The sequence below is a fragment of the Salmo salar genome, chromosome ssa14 (genome assembly GCF_905237065.1).
Source record: "Salmo salar chromosome ssa14, Ssal_v3.1, whole genome shotgun sequence".
Lineage (NCBI taxonomy): Eukaryota > Metazoa > Chordata > Actinopteri > Salmoniformes > Salmonidae > Salmo > Salmo salar.
This window is the reverse complement of record NC_059455.1, coordinates 6,753,675-6,781,496: the sequence shown is the minus strand read 5'-3', so window position 1 is coordinate 6,781,496 and position 27,822 is coordinate 6,753,675. Positions and strand designations below refer to the sequence as shown.

At 40.2% G+C, this 27,822-nt stretch overlaps 1 protein-coding gene across 35 annotated transcripts in view; it reads left to right on the top strand.

Moving 5' to 3' along the window:
* The window catches only part of LOC106568684 (disks large homolog 1), a 347,451-nt gene that overhangs the window by 169,349 nt on the left and 150,280 nt on the right, over positions 1-27,822 (top strand). For 20 of the 35 annotated variants that reach the window (XM_014139225.2, XM_014139215.2, XM_014139227.2 and 17 more), the window contains 3 exons: positions 12,604-12,705; positions 13,341-13,394; positions 23,323-23,373. In XM_014139225.2, coding sequence (XP_013994700.2) covers positions 12,604-12,705; positions 13,341-13,394; positions 23,323-23,373 — 207 coding nt within the window. The remainder of the gene's footprint in view (positions 1-12,603; positions 12,706-13,340; positions 13,395-23,322; positions 23,374-27,822) is intronic. The other 15 variants (XM_014139219.2, XM_045693826.1, XM_014139236.2 and 12 more) reach the window with 3 other exon arrangements.

Here is a 27,822-nt window from a genome sequence, read left to right as displayed (position 1 = left end):
TGCACAATTTTTTCCATTTTCCTTCGACCTCTCTCATCAACGAGCTGTTTTTGTCCACAAGACTGCTGCTGTCTGGATGTTTATTGTTTGTCGCACCATTCTCTGTAAACCCTAGACATGTCCGTGAAAAGCCCAGGAGGGAGGCCATTTGAGATACTGGTTCCGGGGCGCCTTACACTGACTTTCATACTATGGTTAAAGTCGCTTAGTTACCTATTCCTTGGTTCCATGGGCTACCAAAACACTGGAGACGAGGTGGTGTCCTGATGAAGTTGAGAGAACTGAATGCCGATCCCGTCTATTCTATTGGCAAATGTCCAATCACTTGAGAATAAGATGGATGAGCTTTGTTCTAGTCTCCTATCAGAGAGACTTGAAAAGCTGCAATATTATGTCTTACTGAAACGTGGCTGGATGATGAAGTTATGCACGTAGTACTCAGTGGATTCTCCATGCAGCGGCAGGATCGGACGGTGGCTTCGGGGAAGTCGAAAGGAGTAGTGTTTTTTATAAATAATAACTGGTGTGTTGCTTCCAGTGTGAAGGGAATCGCAAGCTTTTGCTCACTTGATATAGAATACCTCATGGTAAGCTGTAGACCATTGTATCTACCAAGAGTTCTCATCCATAATTATGACGGCTCTCTGCATCCCACCACAAGCCAACACCTCTTTGGCACTCAACAAACTGTATGGGGCCATAAACAAACAGGAAACCGCTCACCCAGAGGCAGCGTTTCTGGAGGGAGGAGACTTTAACGCAGGGAGGCTTAACCATCCTACCGCACTTTTACCAACACGTCTCCTGAGCCACTAGGAGCGTTAAAACTCTAGACCCCTTTTATTGCACTCCCTCGTCCGGCATATCTGACCATGACTCAATTTTCCTGCTTCCTGTCTACATAACAAAAGCTCAATTAGGAAGTGCCAGTGATGCGCTCAAAACAGAAGTGTTCAGATGAAGCAGACGCGAGGCTACAAGACTATTTTGCTAATACAGGCTGGGATATGTTCCAGGATTCATCCGATGATATTGAGGAGTTTACCACAATTCACAGGCTTCATCAATTAGTTCATAGACGATGTTGTCCCCACAGTGACTATAAGAAAGGCAATATCTTCAATGGGTTTACAAGGGACAGGACACGGACATGGATGGATTTAAGAAAGCCCGCTACGACCCCCGAGACATCAAACATGCAAAAGGACAATATAGGATTAAGGTGGAATCCTATTAAAAACTATAACAGATTACAAAAGGATTCCCAGCCATGAGTTGCCCAGTGACGCAGAACTCCCAAATGAGCTAAATGTCTTTTATGTTCGATTCGAGGAATATATAACACTGTGCCTTGCGCGGAAGCCTCTGTTTTTCCGGATTACTATATGATCTCGCTCTTCGTGGCTGATGAGAGCATAACGTTTAAACGGGTTAACATTCACTGAATACCAGAGCGCGTTCACGAAGCATGCACCCAACATGTTTCAAGCTGACCATCATTGTCCCTGTTCTCAAGAACCCCAAGTTAACCCACCTAAATGACTCGCCCTGTAGCACTCACATCTGTAATTATGAACTGCTTCTAAAGGCCAATCATGACACACATCAACACCATTATCCCAGACACTGTAGACCCACTCCAATTCGAATACCTCCACAACTGATCCACAGATAACTCAATCTCAATTGCACTTCACACTGTCATCTCCCAACTGGACAAGAGGGGAAATAACTAGGTGAGAATGCTGTTCATAGACTACAACTCAGCATTCAACACCATAGTCCCCTCAAAGCTCATCACCAAACTAGGGACCCTGTGACTGAACCCCTACCTCTGCAACTGGATCCTGGACTGACAGGCCGGCCCCAGGTGGTGAGGGTAGGCAACAACACACCAACCCTCAACACGGGGGCCCCTCGGAGGTGTGAGCTTAGTCACCTTCTGTTCTCCCTGTTCACCCACAACTGCGTGGCCACGCACATCCAACACCATCATCAAGTTTGCTGACGACACGACGGATGTTGTCAAATCGATCCTGTTAACAGGATTTGATCCATAAGAAGATTTATACTACGGGTATGTTCGTAAATGTAATCTGGAGTGCCAGAGTGTGCTCTGGACGTTCGTAAACTCAGAGCGTTGTCAGATTGTCCGTTCGTACATTCAGAGCGTTTTGATTTCGGATCGTTCAGAGCGCACACTAGACGCCCTGCCCGAGGAGTATGGTTGATCCGAGCATTCTGACCTATTAGCAGTCAAGCACCCAAGCTAACTTGGGCTAGCTTGCTAGCTACTTCCAGACACAAACGAGAGAAGAGCGCACTGATCATTTTACTCGCACTAGCAGAGCTGGTTAGGCTGTTTTTATGTTATCAAGAGCGTTGGTGACTGCTGCTGGCAACAATTGAATGACAATTTTTTTTGCCGATGTTTACTGACACTGGCCATATTCAACAGGTGTTGAGCGTTCGTAAATTTGTCAGTTATTCTGCGCTCTGGCACACTCAATGCTCTGAAATTGTAGTAGATAGCCAGAGCGAATTTACATTTATCGACAGTTGTTGCAGTGACGTCATAAACATTCTATTGAAATAGTTACTTGCATAGTGTAGTCTTTTGTTTAGACATGTAGCTAGTTAGCTAAACAATGAACCATAATACTAACTCATAACATTACTATCCTGCATGAATCTGCAGGTAGCTAACCAACCAGGTACAATGTTAGCTAGCTAACTTTAGGCTATAACTAGCAATGCAAATGGCTCTGAAATATGATTATTACATCACAGATCATACATGTAACGTTAGCTAGCTAGCTAGCCAGCCAGCTAACTTTAGCTAGCAAACAGTACACTTTAACTTGAAATGAAAATGACTTTCTGACAATTAGAAATGTGTAATATCTGAAAATGTTGCTAGCTAGACTCTCTTACACATATACACGGATGGACGCTTCTCCCTCTCTGTTACAGATGCAATGGTTGCCCTTAGTTTGAAGATGTAATCAGAGGATGGGTTTTATACATTAGCGTTTTGTGAGTTCTCTTTTTGACTCCCTCTGTATATTTGCAATCAAACGGCAGAATTTTCTTAATCTCTTTAGCTATCATACTCTAATTCCACCGGGCATTCCACTGATTTCAAAACTCGGCCCTCTAGAAAGTGGAGCGCAACACTTATGCGGTTCTACTACGTGATATCTTTCAAAAAAGCTGCGTTAGAAAAGATTACCTACACATACTGACCAGCTCATATTATAGACAGAAGCATGCTCCTTGGCAGACCAATCCGAACTGATCTCTCGGCGTGTCCAGCCCACTCATCTCAGCTAATCATGGCTAGCGGGAAGGTTGCTGCATTTTTCCGTGGCTAAACCAACTAGGCTCGTAATTGTTTTGTGAACAGGGTGGTGTAATTAATAAACTGGCGAATGTCATTGAGTCATTCTTCAACATCATTAGGTATATTTCACTAATTGAAATTGCTGCAAGTGCAAATCTTAGCCAGTGGCTTTAACCTCTCTCGGATATGTGGGACGTCCCACCTAGTCAACAGCCAGTGGAATCGAGTGGCGCGATATTCAAAAACCTTAAAAATGCTTAAATTTCTCAAACATATGACTATTTTACACCATTTTAAAGACAAGACTCTCGTTAATCTAACCACATTGTCCGATTTCAAAAAGGCTTTACAACGAAAGCAAAACATTAGATTATGTCAGGAGAGTACGCAGCCAGAAATAATCACACACCCATTTTTCAAGCCTGCATATAATATCACAAAAACCAAAACCACAGCTAAATGCAGCACTAACCTTTGATGATCTTCATCAGATGACACTCCTAGGACATTATGTTATACAATACATGCATGTTTTGTTCAATCAAGTTCATATTTATATCAAAAACCAGCTTTTTACATTAGCATGTGATGTTCAGAACTAGCAAACATACCGAAAACTTCCGGTGAATTTACTAAATTACTCACGATAAACGTTCACAAAAAACACAACAATATTTTAAGAATTATAGATACAGAACTCCTTTATGCAATCGCGGTGTCAGATTTTAAAATAGCTTTTCGGCAAAAGCACATTTTGCAATATTCTGAGTAGATAGCTCGCCATCACAGGCTAGCTAATTTGACACCCACCAAGTTTGGCGTTCACTAAACTCAGAATTACTATAAGAAAAATTGGATTACCTGTTCTTCGTCAGAATGCACTCCCAGGACTTCTACTTCAACCACAAATGTTGTTTTGATTCAAAATAATCCATAGTTATGTTCAAATATCCTCTGTTTTGTCCGTGCGTTCAGGTCCCTATCCGAACGTGACGCGCGGACGCATGTCGTGACAAAAAAAAAGCATGTCAAACGCTATTTAAAATCCATTTTTATGCGATTTTTCTCGTAAAATAGCGATAATATTCCGACCGGGAGACGTTGTTTTCGTTCAAAGACTGAAAGAAGAAAATGGTGTCTTCTCGTGCACGCGCGCACCCGTGTCATTGTTCTCAGATTGACCACTATCCAAATGCGCTACTGTTTTTCGCCAAGGGACTGCAGAGTCATCATTCCCTGTTCTGGCGCCTTCTGAGAGCCTATGGGAGCCTTAGAAAATGTCACGTTACAGCAGAGATCCTCTGTTTTCCATAAAGAGGCTATAAAAGGCCAAGAAATGGTCAGAGAGGGCACTTCCTGTATAGAATCTTCTCAGGTTTTGGCCTGCCATATGAGTTCTGTTATACTCACAGACACCATTCAAACAGTTTTAGAAACTTTAGGGTGTTTTCTATCCAAATCAAACAATTATATGCATATTCTAGTTTCTGGGCAGGAGTAATAACCAGATTAAATCTGGTATGTTTTTTATCCGGACGTGAAAATACTGCCCCCTACCCAAGAGAGGTTAACAGCAGTAGCTAAATAGTTTGGGAGAAGTTGAGGTTTAAAGCACCAAAGGTTCTATCAGAATTGAATGTTGAGTATAATTCAGTACCTTTTTGGTGGTTTCTGGACAATGGTCAGCTATGGTCAACTAACAGTGTGCCGAAGGGTTTTCTCAACAGTGTTGGGTTAGGTGGATGTCACGTCTTAATATCATTCATTATTCAAAAGCTGCACAAATGTGTTCCAATGCGTTGCCTGTAGATGGTGCTGAAGATGCACTGCTTTGACATCAGAGTTGAAGGGGCACTAACCCTAATCCTCCCCCAGCAGATCCCCAGCGTAATTTGGCATTGTACTTTTCATTTTATGAACCTTCATGTTTTAGATTAGACAACCCATGGCTGTCTTCATGTCACAGAAAGGCTAAAGTGTCTTTCTGTTGATTTGAGTTCTTCATAATGGATATCGAAGCACAGTAGGCTAATTGACACTGTCAAACTGAGTCTTTTATTACAGTATGTGCGATTAACATACAATTATCTTTCCAGCTACAGGGCTATGTGTTCAGAATAACATAAGATGTGTCCCATTAATGTAGTCATGTATTTAGGATAATCACTTTAATCATGTATGCAGTTAGCAAAGCGTTACAAACCGCAGTGTATTGATACATGTATTCCTATCAATAAATGATTAAAGCCTGTCTCTGCCATCAGAATGCGCATGAAGAGGCTGTTACACATATACGTTTATATTGGTTTGTGGATGGAGCACAGCAATAGCTTCTATTTGGGCTGGGTCATTACAAAGGCCCACTATATTGGTATGTGTGTGTGTGTGTGTGTGTGTGTGTGTGTGTGTGTGTGTGTATATATATATATATATATATATGTATATATATATATATATATATGTATATATATATATATATATATGTATATATATATATATATGTGTATATATATATATATATATATGTATATATATATATATATATATGTATGTGTGTGTGTGTGTGTGTGTGTGTGTGTGTGTGTGTGTGTGTATGTATGGACACATAGATGGTTTATAGACATGTATAGATACAATTTTAGATGCCAAGGATATATTGGCGTTTGTGTGCAGCAAAGGACAGCACCAGCTCTGAATGCTAAAGAGGGTGGGTCTGAAAGCTCTTCTCCCCCACCAAGCTCCGTCAGTCCTGCGGCTTGCTTGCTCCATGTAAATCCACTTATGAAATCAGGCCTCAGTCCAACGGCAGAGCTGTAGTTGTCATGTCAACGCTATGTGGGTTATTCTTAGCCCTTCCCTTTTTTCCCTATAAACAATTCCATCCATTCATAATTTACAGAATGTGAAGGCTGCATATGTCCGCATACACACATGTATACATATAGCGCCTTCAGAAAATATTCATACCCTTTTATTTACCCCACATTTTGTTGTTACAGCCTGATTTCAAAATGGATTAAAAGAAAAAAAATATCACCCATCTACACACACTAACCCATAATGACAAAGTGAAAACATATTTTTGGAACGTGGAATACAGAAATAACTCATTGACATAAGTTTTCATACCCCTGAGTCAATACTTTGTAGAAGCACCTTTGGCAGAATTTACAGCTGTGAGTCTTTCTGGGTAAGTCTCTAAGAGCTTTGCACACCTGGGTTGTGTGACATTTGTCCATTTTATTATTTTTTATATTCCTCAAGCTCTGTCAAATTGGTTGTTGATCATTGCCTGACAACCATTTTCAGCTCTTGCCATAGATTTTCATGCAGATTCAAGTCAAAACTGTAACTCAGGCACATTCACTCTCTTCTTGGTAAGCAACTCCAGTGTAGATTTGACCTTGTGTTTTAGGTTATTGTCCTGCTGAAAGGTGAATTTACCTCCCAGTGTCTGGTGAGAAGCTGAACCAGGTTTTCTTGTAGGATTTTGCCTGTGTTTAGCTCCATACAGTAAAAGAAAATGTATCCTGAAAAACTCCCCAGCCTTAACGATTACAAGCATACACATAACATGATGCAGCCACCACTAAACCAACACTGTGCTTGTCAGTATTAATTTAGTGCCTTGTTGCAAACAGGTTGCATGTTTTGGAATATTTTTTTTCTGTACATGCGTTTTTCTTTTCTCTCAATTTGGTTAGTTTTGTGGCGTAACCACAATGTTGATCCATCCTCAGTTTTGTCCTATCACAGCCATTAAACTCGAACTGGTTTAAATTCACCATTGGCCTTATGGTGAAATCCTTGAGTTAGGAACGACGCCTGTAACTTTGTAGTGACTGGGTGTATTAATAAACCATCCATAATTGTAATTAATAACCACCATGCTCAAAGGGATATTTACTGCTCGACTGAGGGACCTTACAGGTAATTAATTGTATGTGTGTCTTACAGAGATTGAGGTAGTCATTGAAAAATCATGTTAAACACTATTATCGCACACACAGTGAGTCCATGTGACTTGTTAGGCACATTTGTACTCCTGAACCTATTTAGGCTTGCCATAACAAAGTGGTTGAATACTTATTGACTCAAGACATTTTAGCTTTTCATTTTTAATTAATTTGTAAACATTTTGACATAATGGGGTATTGTGTGTAGGCCAGTGACAAAACAATTGCAATTTAATCCATTTTAAATTCAGGCTTTAACGCAACTAAATGTGGAAAAAATCAAGGGGTGTGAATACTTTCTGAAGGCACTGTACACCAGATACTTTGGGAAACATGGAGTTAAAACAGTCGATTTTGAGAGTTGTGTTATACATGTAATACTTACAGAAAGCTGAGACCCTCATCTCTCCAATAGCCACAACAGTAGTTGCTTTCAAAACCTTTTTTTAAACATTGTACAATAAGAACAAATGAATCTCCCTATTCTTCTCTCCCTTTACTCGGAGCGCAACGGAGCAGGGCAGACACTTTCAAGCAGGAATCAGGATATTAATGGGCTTTAGGCTACTGTTTGACCAACTCATGGTTTTAGCTGCCCCCAAAATAGAACGTTTTGAGTAAAGTGATCGTCTTGAGTTTTCAGCTCCCACCTATGCAACCAATAAAAATGTAACTTTCCAAGTCAAAGGGTCACACTCAGGATCTCTGTACATGTTTTTTCAAACAATCACTGCACGTTAAAATCAAAGGGTATGTTTTGAGTCTCATCACTGGCAGGAATCCCATAAGCAAACCCCATGCTTCTTCATTCTAAAACTAAAAGGATTAGCAACCTACACAAACATAATTTGGAGGAGGAATTACAAAAAATTAGAAGAACACAAACTAAAAATATTGAAATTGAATTTGGCTTTAACCAATTGAGGATTACATTTATCAAAGCAGCTGTGTTTTGAGATACAGAAGATGGATTATGTTGGATTGTGATCATGCTGAAATAGCTCTTCTCTACTTACCCAGCCAAACGATTACAACAAACACTTATCTATTTAATGCAGTTTAAAAAAGGAGCCCTCCCTAAAAATTGGATGTTGTATTACAAGACCATAAGACTAGATCCCAAAACCTGAGCTTGAGCATTTTCAAGAACATCTTATTTATGTACACTACCGTTCAAAAGTTTGGGGTCACTTAGAAATATCCTTGTTTTTGAAAGAAAAGCACATTTTTTTTGTCCATTAAAATAACATCAAATTTATCAGAAATACAGTGTAGACATTAATGTTGTAAATGACGATTGTAGCTGGAAACGAGGCTGACGAGTTTCAGAAGAAAGGTATTTGTTTCTGGCCATTTTGAGCCTGTAATCGAACCCACAAATGCTGATGCTCCAGATACTCAACTAGTCTAAAGAACTCCAGTTTTATTGCTTCTTTAAGCAGGACAACAGTTTTCAGCTGTGCTTATATAATTGCAAAAGGGTTTTCTAATAATCAATTAACCTTTTCAAATGATAAACTTGGATTAGCTAACTCAATGTGCCATTGGAACACAGGAGTGATGGTTGCTGATAATGGGCCTATGTAGATATTCCATTAAAAAAATCTGCCGTTTCCAGCTACAATAGTCATTTACAACATTGACAATGTCTACACTGTATTTCTGATCAATTTGATATTATTTTGATGCACAAAAAATGTGCTTTCTTTCAAAAACAAGGACATTTCTAAATGACCAAAAACATTTGAATGGTAGTGTATGTCACATTTCACTAAAGTTACCAGCCACAGCAGGTGCTTTTATGAAATGTAAATTAATGCTATGGATCCCTTCCCTTCCCCCTGCTTGCAACAGGGACTCCTCGTCGCATTCCCGGGCTGCTGACGATGACATATATGGCTGTGTATCCGAATCCGGGGGCGACATTGATTATTCATGCCAGGAGAGGGCCCCCCCGCTATGACATGTGCCACACTCACTGGAGCCTATTAATTGGCATGAGAATAGGAGGAGATGAGAGGGTGTGAGTAATAGGAAGAGAGCAAGATACTGTAGAGGGAGGGGTGAATGTGCAAGTTAAGAGAACTATTGAGGGAGAGGGAGTATTGAAACAAGGCAGTGATGGAGATGGTTGAGGGGGCTGAACCCCGAGAAATAGGATTGGGTTTTGTCTGTTGCCAGCACGAAGCTTAACAGGAACAATTCCACTCCCGAGCAGCAACGAAAGATCCGTCATCCTCTAGACTCTTCATCTCATTCTCCAACCGGGAAACTTCAGTTCCACATCCTCTGCTCGGTTTCAGAAAATGACTACGTATTACCCGATGCACGAATACGGCTCCAAGGCCCCGAATGGTAGTGGCGAGAGGAGCCCAGGCAAGGTATCCTGTCAACCGCGGGTCAACCTGAACCTCCAGGAGTCCCTCGCTCACCTGCACCCCCTTCAAAGGCAGCACGCCATCGAGCTGCACCAGCAACAACAAATGCAGCAGCAAGAGCACATGCAGCACCAGCAAATGCAGCAGCAACAATTGCATCATCATCAAATGCAGCAACAACAAATACACCAGCAGAAACAACAAATGCAGCAACAACAACTACAGCAACAACAGCTACAGCATCAGCCTTACCGGCCACCTCAACATCCGCCAGCTCAACATCTGCCAGCTCACTCGTCCCTGGCCACCTTTACCTCCTGCACGCTCCCGGCATCGTGCAAAGCCAGGAGCCGCTTCATCAACCTCCGAGACAGCGTCAAGAAGAGCCCCACCAAGAGCACGGCCAAAGTCATCGGAGGTATCGGTGGCACCCTCAGGCCCGACATGGGTCTTGGGTCTCGGGTCCCATGGGTTCCGTTCTCCTTTGAGCAGGTACGTCTTACCTCCTTTCCCAGCAGTGGTTGCTTTCTCCATTTTTATTTGACAAATGTGTCAAGGATATCTTGCACGATACAGTGTACTTTGAGAAGGTATGTCTCCCTCAGCAGTGCTGCTGTAAGTTTCCCAATTTGTACTTGACAAATGTTGTGTCAACGATATCTTGCAAGTTATTGAGTCAGGTGTTCCCAGCTTTGCTAAGCATTTTGTATTTTTTTGGAAGAGCTGCATATCCTTGTTTCATAAAGGCAAATATGAATCTTTGAGGCTGCAAAAGGGAGAAACAGACTTAATGTCTGCATGGGGAATCTATAAGCAGTATAGTTATCCAGTGCGATAGGAATTGGGGATACTGTACAAAGACATTCTGTTAGGTTTGTCTGGGTCTGATCAGTGTGGAGAAGAGGTTGTCTGTCCGTACTTGAATGTTCTTCTCGTCTGAGGATTGTCTTCTACAATGGCAAGGTCTAAACAGTGTTTTTGGCTCAATGATTCAGAATAATCAGTCAATAAAGATGAAAAAATTGCTAAATATAGAAGATACTGTTTCCTAACACTCCTATAGTTGTTATTTCACGGCTTGTCAATCTTATTCAATTGAAATCTAATCTCTGCTCTTTTGTACGTCGTATTATGGAGAGAGTTTGTATTCATTTTGAGTAATTAAGCTCTATTGTTAAAGGATTTTGAAGCATGAGTTCTGAAAGTAGGGCTTGCGGATCAATGTTGTCAATGTGGGCTAATTTTAGCACTTTCGCTCCAGCGCTGTTTTCCAATAGGGTCTTGCTGCGACAACAGCAGCAGCACAACAACAATTAAGCCTCTATATCCAAATACTGCTGCACTTACCTCATACAGCCAACAGCAGGCTTCATGAGATGGATCTCTTGCATAATTAAGGTGACAGGACTGAGTCCTTACTACTTCAGTTGCTGGCTCGCAATTTGAACTTTCACATGTATCGATGTCAATGGAAGATTTGTGGGAACATTTGAGTTGTCTCAAGTTAGTATAGAACCATATGTGAATAGCTTGCAACTAATTGTGTATGAATGAATCCTGCTTGTAATAAGGTTTGGTCTATTAACTCATTTACCGCCTGGTGATGTCACCAGGCAGGCCAAAACTCCATCCCACCATAATGGGCTGAAATAATTTTTTTATTTAAAAAAATTGTTGCTAAAAGGGCATTATCATAATTTAAAACATTTCAAAGTATTATTCCAACTTCATAGCATGGAAATTTAAAACACATGAAAATCACCTTTTTGACTGCACTCGGTCTTTAATTCCTTTTGAATGAAATCCATGAATCATCATTGAATCATTTCAGTCGGGTTTGTGGTGAGTCACAAGGTATTGAGTGAATCGGGTCACTAGGGTGTTTATTGATTCACATTGGGAAAGCCTCCTGATGTCTTCGCTGACGGAAATGTAACAGAAGGGTACAATGCCATAATACAAGAAAAAGACTGGCAACTTCCCTCAGAGCAACAGATGTACCCACTGTTATACAAAATCCATAATGTTATATGGGACAGGTATCACTTGCTGCTACAGTTGAACCCTGTATGGAAATGTATTATTTTGCTGTCCCAGTACAATTGCTGCCACAGAATGAGACACAATCTTAGAGGACACTGTTCGGCCTTTTGCTGACATGGATAACGGGGCTTCTATATGTATTGATTACTGCATTGTTGGCTTTGGAACTCGTAAGAAAGACATTTCACTGTACTTGTGCATGTGACATTAAAACTTGAAACTGAAACTTGGATGCATTCACTGCATTGGAACTACTACATAACGTGACAGGGTTTCTCTTCTGAGAACGATGCATTGAGACACACATTGTGTATGCTAGTTCAACTCCACAATACTTTTAATCATATGCTCTGTGCCCTGCTTGGGATGAATGCTACAGCTTCCGTAAGAATCACAATCAAATCAGGCAACATCACAATCAAATTTGGCAACATTTATATTTCAGCAGGCACTGTACTATGCCTGTGGAGTTCTTTAACCCCTAAAAGCACCCCTCACAAAGTGAGATATGTTTTAGGTGTTAATATTGCATCTAGCTACATTTGGAGATTGACATTTCTATATTTTTCAATAAGCACGAAACGGGCATCTGTTGAGGCCAACCCCCCACTGTGCCTCATTGTCCCATTGGGATTTGGAGATTGTGTACACACACACACACACACACCTCCATCCTTTCATCCTCCCTCCCACATCCACATTCCCTTGGGCTGCATCCCAAATGGCACCCTATTCCCTTTTTAGTTCACTTCTTTTAAACAGAGCCCTGATTTAAAGTATTGCACTATGTAGGGAAGATGGTGCCATTAGGGAAGCAGCCTATGGTGTTCATCTGTGTTGCACTGTTTTTCTGACCTCTGACCCATCCCCTGCTATTGTTTAGCAGACAGATGCCGCCCCGCCTTCCTCTCCCATAATCCCCGTGATCCCAATCTCGCCCATCCCAGCTGAGACCGCTCCTGTCATCCTTCCTCCGACGTCACAGGTTTTTTTTCTCACTTTTTTTTTCTTCCACAAGCACCTGTCATTTATTTTTCTGTAGTTGGTAATTTTGTGTTGTATATGTTTTTTTTTAAATCCCTGCCATTCCACTGTTTGCTTTGATGGAGTTAGGAGATTACAGTGAGAACAAGTGAGTGAGGGAGAAAGACGCATACAGAGCGAGCGAGAGATGGATTGTTCCACACTTTCCCCTTTTGACTCTAAACAACCCATTTTCGTGCCAGCCCGGGGGGGGGGGAGAGTGGTGAGCACCACCGACACAAGCCTGGAGGACTTAATTTGATTTATTTAGCCTTTATGCTTCAGCATTGCATATTCCGCAGTGTAAAATGCAATGTACGTATGCTCATCTGCCCTAGTAATCTCTGATGAAAGCCAGTCGCTATCCTTTTTTACTTATTTGTTTCTGTAGCAACATGAGGAGAGTAAGTGACTGATGCCTTCTCTTTCTGTATGGTGGATATGAGACGTTACATTTTATTTTATTGTACATTTCTATGTGAATTTACATTGTATCCCCAAGTGTAATGGAAATGGCAGATTTGTGGGAATGCTTTGGGAAATGTCTCGGGACATGCAATCCTGAGGTCCTAAGGTCTTTTTTCCCCCTCTTTTTAGGCGAACCCTCCCCCTGTCGTGGTTAATACAGACAGTTTGGACACGCCTCCATATGTAAGTTCAAACCTTTTTAATGAAATACACAATTATATTATTTTGTGATGTAAATCTTCACCACAATGTCTGGGTTGTCTGTTCGATACTTCTAATAATGGTCGTGATGTAGTTAGCTATCATTCAAAATCCCCAAAAAGGTCTGTTTTGTTACTCTTCCCTGAGGTTACAGTGAGCAAAACAATAAGAATTTTGATTAAATAAGGTGTTGAAATTTGACATGAGGTGTGATCACATGCTTTTATGAGTTAAATAATTAGGTTTTTGTGTAACTGTATCATGCAAAAATGCTAATATAATTTTGTTGTAATCCAAAATTGAATGCTGTTTGAAATTATGGTTTGTGTGTGTGTGTCAATGTGTGTACACATGTACAACAAGTATATACACTGAGTATACCAAACATTAGGAACACCTTCCTAATATTGAGTTGCACATATACACAATCCAAGTCTCAGTTGTCTCAAGGCTTAAAAATCCTTCTTTAACTTCTATGGGCTAGGTGGGACGCTAACCTGCGGGACACAGCCAGTGAAATATCAGGGCGGCAAATTCAAAAACAACAAAATGTCATAATTCAACTTTCTCAAACATACAACTATTTTACACAATTTTAAAGATACACTTCTCCTTGATGTAACCACATTGTCCGATTTCAAATAGGCTTTACAGCGAAAGCAAAACATTAGATTATGTTAGGAGAGTACATAGACAAAAATAATCACACAGCCATTTTCCAAGCAAGGACATGTGTCAATAAAACCCAAAACACAGCTAAATGAAGCACTAACCTTTGACGATCTTCATCAGATGACACTCCTAGGACATTATGTTACACAATACATGTATGTTTTGTTCGATAAAGTTCATATTTATATCCAAAAACAGCATTTTACATTGGCGCGTGATGTTCAGAAAATGTATTCCCACCAAAACGTCCGGTGAATATGCACATCAATTTACAATAATACTCATCATAAACGTTGACAAAATATATAACAATTATTTAAAGAATTATAGATAGACTACCCCTGGATGCAACCGCTGTGTCAGATTTTAAAATAGCTTTACGGAGAAAGCACATTTTTCAATATTCTGAGTACATAGCTCAGCCATCACGGTGAGCTATTCAGACACCCACCAAGTTCGGGGCAACCTAAACTCAGAATTAGTATTAGAAATATTCTCTTACCTTTGCTGATCTTCGTCAGAATGCACTCCCAGGACTGCTACTTCCACAAGAAATGTTGTTTTTGTTCCAAATAATCCATATTTATGTCCAAATACCTCCGTTTTGTTTGTGCGTACAGATCACTTATCCAAAGGCATAACGCGCGAGCGCTGAACCAGAGACGAAAAGTCAAAATGTTCCATTACCATACTTAGAAGCATGTCAAACACTGTTAAAAATCAATCTTTATGGTATTTTTAACGTCAAATTGCGATAATATTCCAACCGGACAATAGCGTATTCATTCAAGGAGAAAAAGAAGGAACAGCGTGCTTGCGTGACCGCGCATATCCAATCCCTTTGTTGCCAGGCAGACCACTCTGTAACTGAGCTCCTATTATCTGCCCAGTAACAGGGGAATGCTCAAACCACTTTCTGAAGGCTTTAGACAGCCAATGGAAGCCTTAGGAAGTGCAACGTAACCCCACGGATACTGTAGTTTTGAAAGGGACTAGAAAGAAGAACTACAATTCTCAGATCCTCCACTTCCTGGTTGACTTTTTATCAGGTTTTTGCCTGCCATATCAGTTCTGTTATACTCACAGACACCATTCAAACAGTTTTAGAAACTTCAGAGTGTTTTCTATCCAAATCTACTAATACTATGCATATTCTAGTTTCTGGGCCAGAGTAGTAACCTGTTTAAATTGGGTACGTTTTTCATCCGGCTGTGAAAATACTGCCCCTAGCCCAGACAGGTTAACCTGTCTCCTCCCCTTAATATCTACTGATTGAAGTGGATTTAACAAGTGACATCAATAAGAGATCATAGCTTTTACCTGGATTCACCTGGTCAGTCAATGTCATGGAAATAGCCTACACACACACACATACTCCTGTGTGTATGCCCGTGTTTGTAGGTACTGTACGTGTGTGTGGACGGCAATCAAATCTGCTCCCAACACAATTGCAGTATGACTACAACGGGGCACACATCCCCCCCTGACCGCAACTCACCAGTTCATTTTAATTGTTCATCTCCCGAGTCTGAACAGAGATCAGAGGTTAAGGCTCTCCATTAATTGGGCCACTCAAGATGGTGGTGATTTCGTCACTTTCCAAACATGCAGAGTTTTCATTTCGGGGAGAAACAAAAGCATCAAACTATGAAAGTAGAAAAAAAAATAAAACGTACAGTAGCCACCTGGCATACTTCATCCCTACTAGCATAGGACTTTTCTTGTTGCCCTTCTAACTGGGTTGTGATTAGTAGGGCACACCGTAGCAAAACGTTTTGAAATGGAAAATAAATAGGTCCAGATAGTCCTATTGGATAGGTCCAGATAGTCCTTCCCTGTTTGTCCCCTATCTTCCCTTTGGTGCCTAGTGAACACGACCCAGGTCAAGCTGGCCTCCATCAGAGTTATGGAATGGAGCTACCTACTGTATGTAGGTATTTAATAACACGTTTAACTCAAATTTAGATCATCAAAAAGATTACGTTTTATTGTGTGAATGATCTTTTTTTACAATGAAGCCAACTTTGGGCTGTAATTTCCTGCACTACAATTGGAAGAAGCATGGTGATCTGCGTGTTGATATTTAATCTCATTCATATCAGCTAATAGTACAGTATATCACAAAAAGTCACAAAAAATATCCCAATTTTTCCGTAGAAATGTTGAGAAAGAGAACCATGAGCCTAGACTGAAGCAGCTCTTGTGTGCCATTGTTCCTCAGTACTGCTGGGAAGAAAGCTGCAGTCCATTGTGTTAGCATCCCAGGCCCTATTCAATCGAATCAAGTCAAAGCAACATTCTTCTTGAACTGCGGCAATGCACATTTGGATTCAAATGCTCCACAAAAACAATGCTTGCAGTGTAAAGCAAATTCAACTGAATAATAATTAAATCCCATAGGGCACTGGTCAAAAGTAGTGCACTAAATAGGGAATAATCCAAGGTGCCGTGGCATGTTTAGAGCTATAGCTCTGCTAATGTAGGGTACAAAACACATGGAGACTAATGATGGTTGGTGAAAGAGTGCTTGGTCTGTAAATGACTTGGTAACAGGAAATACTTTTATTGCCATGACATAATTAAAAAGTAATTTTGGATTGACCAATGTAGATGGTTTCAAATACATGCAACTTAAAAGTTACATATCACGAAATGTTGATTATATATATTTTTTAAAACAGAGCAACCTTCATGGCATCTTATTTGAGTCTGAAAAGGATGTTCATATGATAGGGAAGATATACAAAACCTTCCAGAGTATATCCAACTGACAAAAAATATTAACTATTGGAACCAAGACTTCAAAGGAACTGATGTTGCCATAAAATGGAGGGGAAGTTGGAGCATAACTAACAAAATTTGTTTATGAAAATGTATGCTTAATCCAGTATAAACTGATGTATAGAATTTATTATACAAGAGACATAATTCACTAATTCTATACCACAATGGCAGAATCATGTCAAGTGTAGAATGAGTTGCACATATTCATGCTTCCTGGGAATGCTATGAAGTCCGGTAGTTGTGGGTCGAAGCTAGGAAGTTGGCTGTCAGGAGTATTGCAATGTAAACTTTTAATCCGTTTGTCTGCATATTTCATGACATGGCATATGGTGGTGTAGTGAGATACCCAATGGATTCTCTTCTCATCACTCATCTTGACAAAAATTTTATAAAAACTTGGAAATCATTAACACAATCGAAAAATCGAATGATTTATTATTGAAATAGCATGGGCGACCATGGAAAGACAAATTGATGCAAATGGAAAACTAATGCAGACACTAGGGATGGGGGTGTGAGCATGCAGGTCTGGGCAGATGAGATGTTTGACTCTAAGTTGTTGTTCGTATGTATAAGTTTGTATATATCTAAAAATACAAATAAAATAAACAAATATATACTGAACAAAAATATAAACGCAACATGCAACAATTTCAAAGATTTTACTGAGTTACAGTTCATATAAGGAAATCAGTCAATTGAAATGCGTTCATTAGGCCCTAATCTATGGATTTCATGACTGGGAATACAGATATGCAAAGGTATCAGAATACCTGTCAGTATCTGGAACAGTACCTGGAACACGCTGTTATACACGTCAATCCGAAGCATCCCAAACATGCTCAATGGGTGACATGTCTGGTGAGTATGCAGGCCATGGAAGAAGTTGGACATTTACAGATTCCAGGAATTGTGTACAGATCCTTGCAACATGGGGCTGTGCATTATCATGCTGAAACATGAGTTGATGGCGGCGGATGAATGACAGAATAATGGGCCTCAGGATCTCGTCACAGTATATCTGTGCATTCAAATTGCCTTCAATAAAATGCTATTTTGTTAGTTGTCTGTAGCTTGTGCCTGCCCATACCATAATTCCACTGCCACCATCGGGCAATCTGTTCACAACGTTGACATCAGCACACTGCTCATCCACACAACGCCATACACGTGGTCTGCGGTTGTGAGGCCAGTTGGACATGCTGTCAAATTCTCTAAAACGACGTTGGAGGCAGCTTATGTTAGAGAAATTAACATTCAATTGTCTGGCAACAGCTCTGGTGGGCATTCCAATTGCATGCTCCCTCAAAACTTGACGTCTGTGGCACTGTGTTGTTTGATAAAACTGCACATTTTAGTAGCCTTTTATTGTCCCCAGCACAAGTTGCACCTATGTAATGATCATGCCGTTTAATCAGCTTCTTGATATGCCACACCTGGATGGATTATTTCTTGGCAAAGGAGAAATGTTCACTAACAGGGATGTAAATAAATTTGTGCACAAAATTGGAGAGAAATAAACTTTTTGTGCTTATGGAACATTTCTGGGATCTTTTATTTCAGCTCATAAAACGTGTTGCGTTTATTTTTGTGTAGTTATATAAAAAAAATAGAGTGCATCGTCGACTTGAAGCTCTCACTCAGGCAGGTCTCTATGCACAGTAACATTAGAGTGCGAAGTGGCAGGGTTCAAAGCCGTTGGCACCCTATTTAGTGCAGTACTTTTGGTCAAAGGTAGTGCACTATACAGGGAATAGGGTGCCATTTGGGATGCAGACGTTGGCAATTCCAGGACGAACACCGTGACTTCCTTCAATTATTTATATACACACATTAGCTCAGACGTGCAGTTTTTCCCCTTATGTTCAGTATTTAGCACAATCCACATGAATGTTTCAGTAGTTTGAAACAAGCAACTAGACCGTCCTGCCAACCTGTTATGTCACTTCATGAATTAAAATGTGTGATTGTGTTCAGATTTTAAACACGCAGACTAAAAAGCTTCAGATGGCTTCAGAGCGTAAATTGACTGCAGAATGGGGCCTTCTATCTTATAGTCTTCCGCACCTAAAACCTCTTACTAGACTTTCTATTATGATATTGAACTCAAACTCTAGAGTCTAGATCACTGGTTCCCAAACTTTTTATAGTCCCGTACGCCTTCAAACATTCAACCTCCAGCTGTGTACCCCATAGCACCAGGGTCAGCGCACTTTCAAATGTTGTTTTTTTCCATTATTGTAAGCCTGCCACACACACACTGTGTGATCCATTTATTAAACAAATAATGGGTGTGAGTTTTTGTCACAACCCGGCTCGTTGGAAGTGACAAAGAGCTCTTATAGGACCAGGGCACAAATAATAATAATCAATCATTTTGCTCTTTATTTAGCCATCTTACATATAAAACCTTATTTGTTCATCGAAAATGGTGAATAACTCAATACAGGTTAATGAGAAGGGTGTGCTTGAAAGGATGCACATAACTCTGCAATGTTGGGTTGTATTGGAGAGAGTCTGTCTTAAATCATTTTCCACACACAGTCTGTGCCTGTTTATTTTTTTTATTTCACCTTTATTTAACCAGGTAGGCTAGTTGAGAACAAGTTCTCATTTGCAACTGCAACCTGGCCAAGATAAAGCATAGCAATTCGACACATACAACAACACAGAGTTACACATGGAATAAACAAAACATACAGTCAATAATACAGTAGAACAAAAGAAAACAGAAAGTCTATATACAGTGAGTGCAAATGAGGTAAGTTAAGGCAATAAATAGGCCATGTAATTACAATATAGCAATTAAACACTGGAATGGTAGATGTGCAAGTAGAGATACTGGGGTGCAAAGGAGCAAGATAAATAAATAAATACATTATGGGGATGAGGTAATTGGATGGGCTATTTACAGATGGGCTATGTACAGGTGCAGTGATCTGTGAGCTGCTCTGACAGCTGGTGCTTAAAGTTTTCATGCTAGTGAGGGCCGAGAATTCACTCTCACATAGGTACATGGTTCCAAAGGGCATCAGTCAATTTGCCATCAGTCAATTTGCAAAGGCAGGATACTCTGAGCGCAGCCCAATCCAGAAATCTGGCAGTAACTTCTGATTAAATTCAATTTTCACAGAACCGCTTGTTGCAATTTTGATGAGGCTCTCTTGTTCAGATATCGGTAAGTGGACTGGAGGCAGGGCATGAAAGGGATAACGAATCCAGTTGTTTGCGTCATCTGTTTCAGGAAAGTACCTGCGTAATAGCGCACCCAACTCACTCAGGTGCTTCGCTATATCACATTTGACATTGTCCGTAAGCTTGAGTTCATTTTCACACAAAAAAATCATACAATGGTGGAAAGACTTGTGTGTTGTACTTGTTAATGCAGACAGAGAAGAGCTCCAACTTCTTAATCATAGCCTCAACTTTGTCCCGCACATTGAAAAAAGTTCAGAGAGTCACTGTAAATCCTAGTTTCAGATCATTCCGGCCATAAAGAACATCACCAAGTTAGGCCAGTCGTGTGAGAAACTCGTCATCATGCAAGCAGTCAGACAAGTGAAAATTATGCTCAATGAAGAAAACTTTAAGCTCGTCTCTCAATTTTAAAAAAACGTGTAAATACTTTGCCCCTTGATAACCTGCACACTTCTGTATGTTGTAAAAGCGTTAGATAGTTACAGCCTATTTAATTTCAGAATGCAGAAAACACACAAGAGTTCAGGGGCCTTGCTTTAACAAAGTTAACCATTTTCACTGTAGTGTCCAAAACGTCTTTCAAGCTGTCAGGCATTCCCTTGGAAGCAAGAGCCTCTAGATTAGTGCTGCAGTGTACCCAAGTAGCGTCGGCAGCACCACTCCACTCTATCTCCCTGTCGTGGGATACCAACACATCTTGACCACCAATGTCCATTTGATGTCACAAAGACGTCCAGTACTTAAAACATATTGTCTCCTGTTGTCCTGGTTTCCAGTGGTTTGTAGAAGAGGATGTCTTCCTTAATTGACCCCCCATAAACGTAACGGACATATACTGTGCTGTGCCAGGCCCACCACGTCTGTTGACTCATCCAGCTGTAACGCATAGAATTCACTGGCTTGTATGTGAAGCAGTAATTGTTTCAAAACATCTCCTGCCATGTCACTGATGCGTTGTGAAACGGTGTTGTTTGATGAAGGCATTGTCTGTATATATTTTTTGGCCTATTCCCCTAGCATAAGTGAACCCCAAATCAATGTAGTTCTCATCATATCTCACCTAATTTGCTCACTTTATATATAGACTTCTTTTTCTACTATATTATTGACTGTATGTTTGTTTTACTCCATGTGTAACTGAGTTGTTGTATGTGTCAAACTGCGTGCTTTGTCTTGGCCAGGTCACAATTGTAAATGAGAACTTGTTCTCAACTTGCCTACCTGGTTAAATAAAGGTGAAATAAAATACAAATATTTGAGCCTCTTCGATGGTCCAACGTCCCTGTCTATTGTTCGGTGCTTTCCCGGGTATGGGGGCAGTAGCTCTTCGGCTGCATCAGATTCACAACTGTCAGTGTCCGTGCTAGCTGGGATAACAACAAATGTAGAATTACTGATGCTAGCATTGGATGTGCTCGTGGAAGCAGAACAACTTGTGTCGTCGACAGGTGCAGGTGTAGTACTGCTGGTAGTAGCAGTACTACCAGTAGAGCTGGTATGTGTCTCTATGGATGCGGGCCTTACTTTTTTTAACCATTAATCAATTTTCGAGCAAATGGAATGAGCAGCAGCTACGTTTAGCTACATACGGACCGTTAGTGGAATTCCCGCGAGAGAGTAACGGTTAATGTAAAAATTCTTATGTCTTCCAGAAATCTGTGTTGGAATATTCCTGATTTCCTACTTATTCACTCTTGATTCTGGGGAAAGTTACTGGAATATTGCCACCCTAATAAATCACTTTTTGGACTGTCTTCTTGATTTCGTAAATCTTAATTATAGGGTCTCTATGGGTCATACTAGCAAGTCTAACGAAAGCTTTACCCTTTGACGAACCCAAAGTCAGTTAAGGAAATGCTGTTGCTCGAGGTACTTTGCTGGATGGAGTCCTCCTATTTTTCCGCAATAACAGTGGGCAACCGTCTATGTTGCTCTTCATGTGAATAAAGTACTTCACATAGGTCATATATATGTGTAAGAGGGCATAAGTAGCTACTAATATGCACACTTATTATACATGGATGAATACTGTATCTGTAATATTATCTAAGTATGCATGTATGTTACTGGATGCCCAGCATGGGTGTGTGTGTGTGTGTGAGAGAAGCTCAGGGGGTAGCTGAACAGTGGGAGTGGACAGGAAATGGCTTTGGAATTACTATTGACACTATTGTCGATTTGGTTGAATGGAAATTCTTCTGCCTACACATGATAGTTAGCTATGTAGTTCCACAGACTCCAGAAGCTATTCTTTATCAGTTCCAAAGACTATACTAGGGACTGTAATTTCAATTTCAGATGCCTTTTTTACACGTATTATCCTCTTCAGCATATCAGTTACGTCAATTTAAACTAAACCACATTCGTTCTAGCTATTTGTGACTTAGGGGACAGAGTACAGGTTGGTGACTTACTAGCTTAGTTAAGACCTTACCGATACAGTTAAGTGCCTCACCAAGGGCACAACACACAGTACTCCCCACACGTTTACCACTATCAATGTATTCCGCCTGTTTACCAGTCCACTCATCTGACTGGGTAGCAGGAGTCAATACAGCCAGTTGTGGTCTTGGTGTTTTGAGATGGTGTAGGGTGAAATTTTACCCTAGATGCTGGTCTTGGGTCAGTTTTGCATTTTCTCTAAAATATGGTTAGGATTGGGGGTGAGGAAGCTGATCCTAGATCTAGCGGAAACTTCACCCTGGAGCGTTTTAGATGGACTATTATACATGACGGTCGGGCTGTGCAGGCCGCGCAGCAGACTACTATAGCATTCTAAAATACTTAAACATCTGGTGCACTGTGCAGCCTGACTGGAATATAGTCAATCTCAAACACAACCTGGCTTTCTCACTGTCTATAGCACAGGTGAAGTAACATCAAATGTTGCACATTTTTTGGTGGTCTTCCTTTTGAAAATTCTGTATTTCCAGAGCTCGAGTGCATCTCACTTGAATTGTGGTACAGAAGAGGAAAGGCTTTTGTCTCATCTTTTTTTCTTTTTTTTTTTACATTCCCCTTCAACATACAGTACCTTTTATGAGGACATAAAGGTTTTGAACTTGAAAACACAAACAGGTACCAAAAAGGCTCAGTTTGGGAGAGGAAATGTCTTGTTCTGAAAGATGTGAAACCTTCATTGCTCTGCATTGACTCTTTAGGAGTCACTGTTAGTAGTAGTCACTTGTTACAAGTAGTCACTAGTAGCTAACAAACTTCAGCAGATAAAATGTGTCATTCCCTCTCCCCCTTCCAGGTAAACGGAACAGAAGCGGATTATGAATATGAGGAGATCACGCTCGAACGGGTAAGGGGACTGTCTCTTTCTTTAAAAAAAATGTTTTAATTCACAACCGTTGCTTCCTAAATGGCCCTATGGGTCCTGGTCAAAAGTAATGCACTATATGGGGAATCACCCATATTCTTTGCACAGCAGCAACACATGTCCTCTTCTGTCACTATATTGAAGTGGTTCAGTACAAGATACATACAGTAAAGTACTTTTACGTACTTACAATGGAAGTACTACAGTCCTTTCGATTGTATTAGAAAGTAGCGTGTGTGTAATGTTCATGTCTGACATGGTATGCCCTCCAAATTGGTGGTGGGGGGGGTGGTATCTTACACTTTGAGGGCCGTTGTGGGTGCAGGCTTTTACTTCGGCCAAGCAATAAGACTACATTTTACAAATCAGTCTTTATTGTAGACTATGATTGAGGATATGGTCAAATCGGGTGCGTTTCTGCTTGCCCGAAGAAAAGGCCTGCACCCACGCTGGCCCTCAAAGGGTACAATTTGCATCTCTTTTGTATTATACACACTCACAGCTAGCGCTGTTGCGTTCATGAAATGTTGTCAAGCAAATAACTTCCGGTCTCACGATAATTGACCGTTAATGAACATAAGCACATTTAGCATCTCCTGGCTTCCACACAGAGCCTACAAGACACTGATACAGACCTTTGGAACATCCACATTTTAAAAAGTTTAAGTCCATTTAATATAACCTACACCATCACAATAAACCCATTATTTATTTTAAACAGGTCTAAACAAACAGGATATGATGAAAATGTAGTCTATTTCAGAAGAACAGAATAGCATACTCCAAGTTGTCCTTATGTTAGGCCCTGATCTGGCTATGCCATATGGCTATGGGCTACCCTAGTTCATTTAGCAGACAAGATTTACTTAGAATTCCGTGTCATTATTTTATAGTATGAAGAATACAATTGAACATAGCTGAATTATATTGAAAGGAAATTTTCTCCAAAACAATTTGAGGGACATGCGCACATGCTGCTATTTTGTGTTGAGCGCTTAACAAAGACACAGGTACTACTATGTGCTTAATTTAGAGTTATTAATGTAACTTTATTTGTGATACAAATGTTGGGCTAAATGTTTTGATTTTTAATACATTCTAAGGCTGCATGATGCGACTAACAAGGATTTGAAATAATTTGATGAACGGCATGATCTCTGCTTTGTTTTTTGGGAAGGCTGTACCCACTTCATCAGTCTCTCACACACAATTTGACAAGCACTTGATAATGCCTCAAATATCCCGGCTGCATCCCCTTTGTCTGGCCGTAATGCCCCATTAAAAAAAATCCATGTATTTTGCGGAAAGTGACTGTTGTGCTCTTGGGCTGAATATAATAATTATAATTCCCTTCTCCCGTCAGCGTGCCAAAGCACCTTTCACTCACATGGCTCTCCGTCATGTGATAGGGTCTTTCTCACAGGCTACAAGTGAAGATGGACACATCGGGGACACAACTGTGCACGTACTTATACAATTCCGAGGCGCATATTGAAGATATTGGAAGAACTGTCCACAATTACTTTTCGTAAGCCAACAAGATGAGTTGGTCGAACGAACAGCAAAAGCGCTAGCCTATGTCAATCTACTATCCCCATAGTACAAAAGTTGAGCTACTCTGTTCTGTGCGAGAAATAAATATTCCAAACATAGTCTAGGACAGTTGTGGGATGCGATAGATTCCAAATGAATACCTCCACTAGTATCAAAAAACTTGTTTTAAGCAATGAGCCTGACGCAACAGATGAGAACGTTTAGCTTAAAATATTGATAAACTACTAGGCTATTTCTTCGAATAAAGGCAGTAGGCTTTAAACACGAATGTTTCCTTTAGCAGGACAACACCATTCTCAAAAGTGACCACAAATGTGATTATGCATGTATTGCTTTTATTATAAAGGTGCTTTTTTTATGGTGAAAATTATTTTCCCCAAACTTAAAACTCACGCGCTGCGTATGTATGTCATTTAGGCTCTACACCCATTGTAAAGCGGATTAATGTTCTTCATTTTAAGAAGTTATTTGGCGCTTTAGTTGTGATACAAACCTTATTAACCTCTATGGGCTAGGTGGGACGCTAGCGTGCCACCCGTGGTGCACTCCATCAACAGCAGGTGCATTTCAAGAGCGGCAAATTTGAATCCAAATAAATGTCAAAATTCTAATTTTTCAAAAATACAACTATTTTACACCATTTGAAAGATAAACATCTCCTTAATCTAACCACGTTTTACGATTTCAAAAAGGTTTTACGGCGAAAGCATAAATTTAGAGGATGTTAGGACAGTACATTTACAAGAGTTGTGTGTAATGTTTTGTCAAGTCAAAGACAGGGTCACCAAAACCATAAAACCAGCTAAAATGATGCACTAACCTTTTACAATCTCCATCAGATGACACTCCTAGGACATTATGTTAGACAATGCATGCATTTTTAGTTCTATCAAGTTCATATTTATATCCAAAAACAGCGTTTTACTATGGCATTGATGTTGAGGAAATCGTTTCCCTCCAATAACCGGCAGTCAAGTCAGCGTCACAAATTAAATAATTAAAATTAGAAAACATTGGTAAAATATTATATTGTCATTTAAAGAATTATAGATTTACATCTCTTGAACGCAATCAACTTGCCAGATTTAAAAATAACCTTACTGGGAAATCACACTTTGCAATAATCTGAGCACTGCGCCCAGAAAAATACGCGTTGCGATACAGACTAGACGTCATGTTGGGGAGATCTAAAATCGAAAATACTATGTAAATAATCCATTACCTTTGATTCTCTTCATCAGATGTCACTTCCAGGTATCACAGGTCCATAACGAATGTAGTTTTGTTCAAAAAAGCTCATCATTTATGTCCAAAAATCTCCGTCTTGTTAGCACATGATCTAAGCCAGCCGGACTTCTCGTCATGAACGAGGGGAAAAAATATATTTCCGTTCGTTCAAACATGTCAAACGTTGTATAGCATAAATCATTAGGGCCTTTTTTAACCAGAACATGAATAATATTCAAGGTGGACGAATGCATACTCTTTTATAACGTATTGGAACGAGGGTACCCAACATGAACTCGCGCGCCAGGTGTCTAATGGGACATCATCGTTCCATGGCTCTTGTTCGGTCAGATCTCCCTCCAGAAGACTCAAAACACTTTGTAAAGGCTGGTGACATCTAGTGGAAGCAATAGGAAGTGCCAAAATATTCCTCAGCCCCTGTGTTTTTCAATGGGATAGGTTTAAAGTCAATACAACACATCAGGTATCCACTTCCTGTCAGAAAATGTCTCAGGGTTTTGCCTGCCAAATGAGTTCTGTTATACTCACAGACACCATTCAAACAGTTTTAGAAACTTTAGAGTGTTTTCTATCCATATATAATAAGTATATGCATATTCTAGTTACTGGGTAGGATTAGTAACCAGATTAAATCGGGTACATTTTTTTTATCCAGACGTGCAAATGCTGCCCCCTAGCCCTAACAGGTTAAAATGTATAAGCTTATGGGCTAGGCGATGTGCGACTATGATTTGTAAAAGTTGCAAAAACAAAATGCGCTGTTTGCCTTAAGCTGGGCGTCATTCACAAGTGATAGGCTAATATTGTCCGCCATTACACTATTCTTGATTTAATATTGTCTTTACATATACTAAATAATATATGTGTGAAATTCGTTTTGATTTACAATTGACCATTATCATGCACTTGTATCAAAACAGGGGCAGCGGAAAACAATACATGTCATCTATGCACTTAAATAGTAAATGGAGTATGCTTTTCGCGGGGTTCATTTTCATGCCAGCCAGGTAGGCTATACTCCTGTTGTAAAAATAATCAATGTGCTTAATGTTAAGAAAGTTGAGAAATAAATATAGTAGGCCTAGACTATAGAAAGCTGATGGTATCCTCCTCTTTTAAATAGAGGTTCTCAGGCAATTGCGTAGCCTATGGAAATGTTGCGCAATATGAGCTCATGGGTTCTCAACACGGAACCCAAATCGCCTGTGCGCGTGCGCACCATCGTGCAGAAATGTATTTTGTGCCCCCACACCAAATGCGATCACGACATGAAGGTTAAAATATCAAAACAAACTCTGAACCAATTACAGTAATTTGGGGACAGGTCGAAAAGCATTAAACATTTATGGCAATTTAGCTAGCTAGCTTGCACTTGCTAGCTAATTTGTCCTATTTAGCTAGCTTGCTGTTGCTAGCTAATTTGTCCTGGGATAAAAACATTGAGTTGTTATTTTACCTGAAATGCACAAGGTCCTCTACTCCGACAATTAATCCACACATAACATGGTCAACCGAATCGTTTCTAGTCATCTCTCCTCCTTCCAGACCTTTTCTTCTCTGGACTTTTTATTACGATTGGTAACTTTCCTAAATTAGGTGCATTACCACCACCGACCTCGTTTGTCTTTC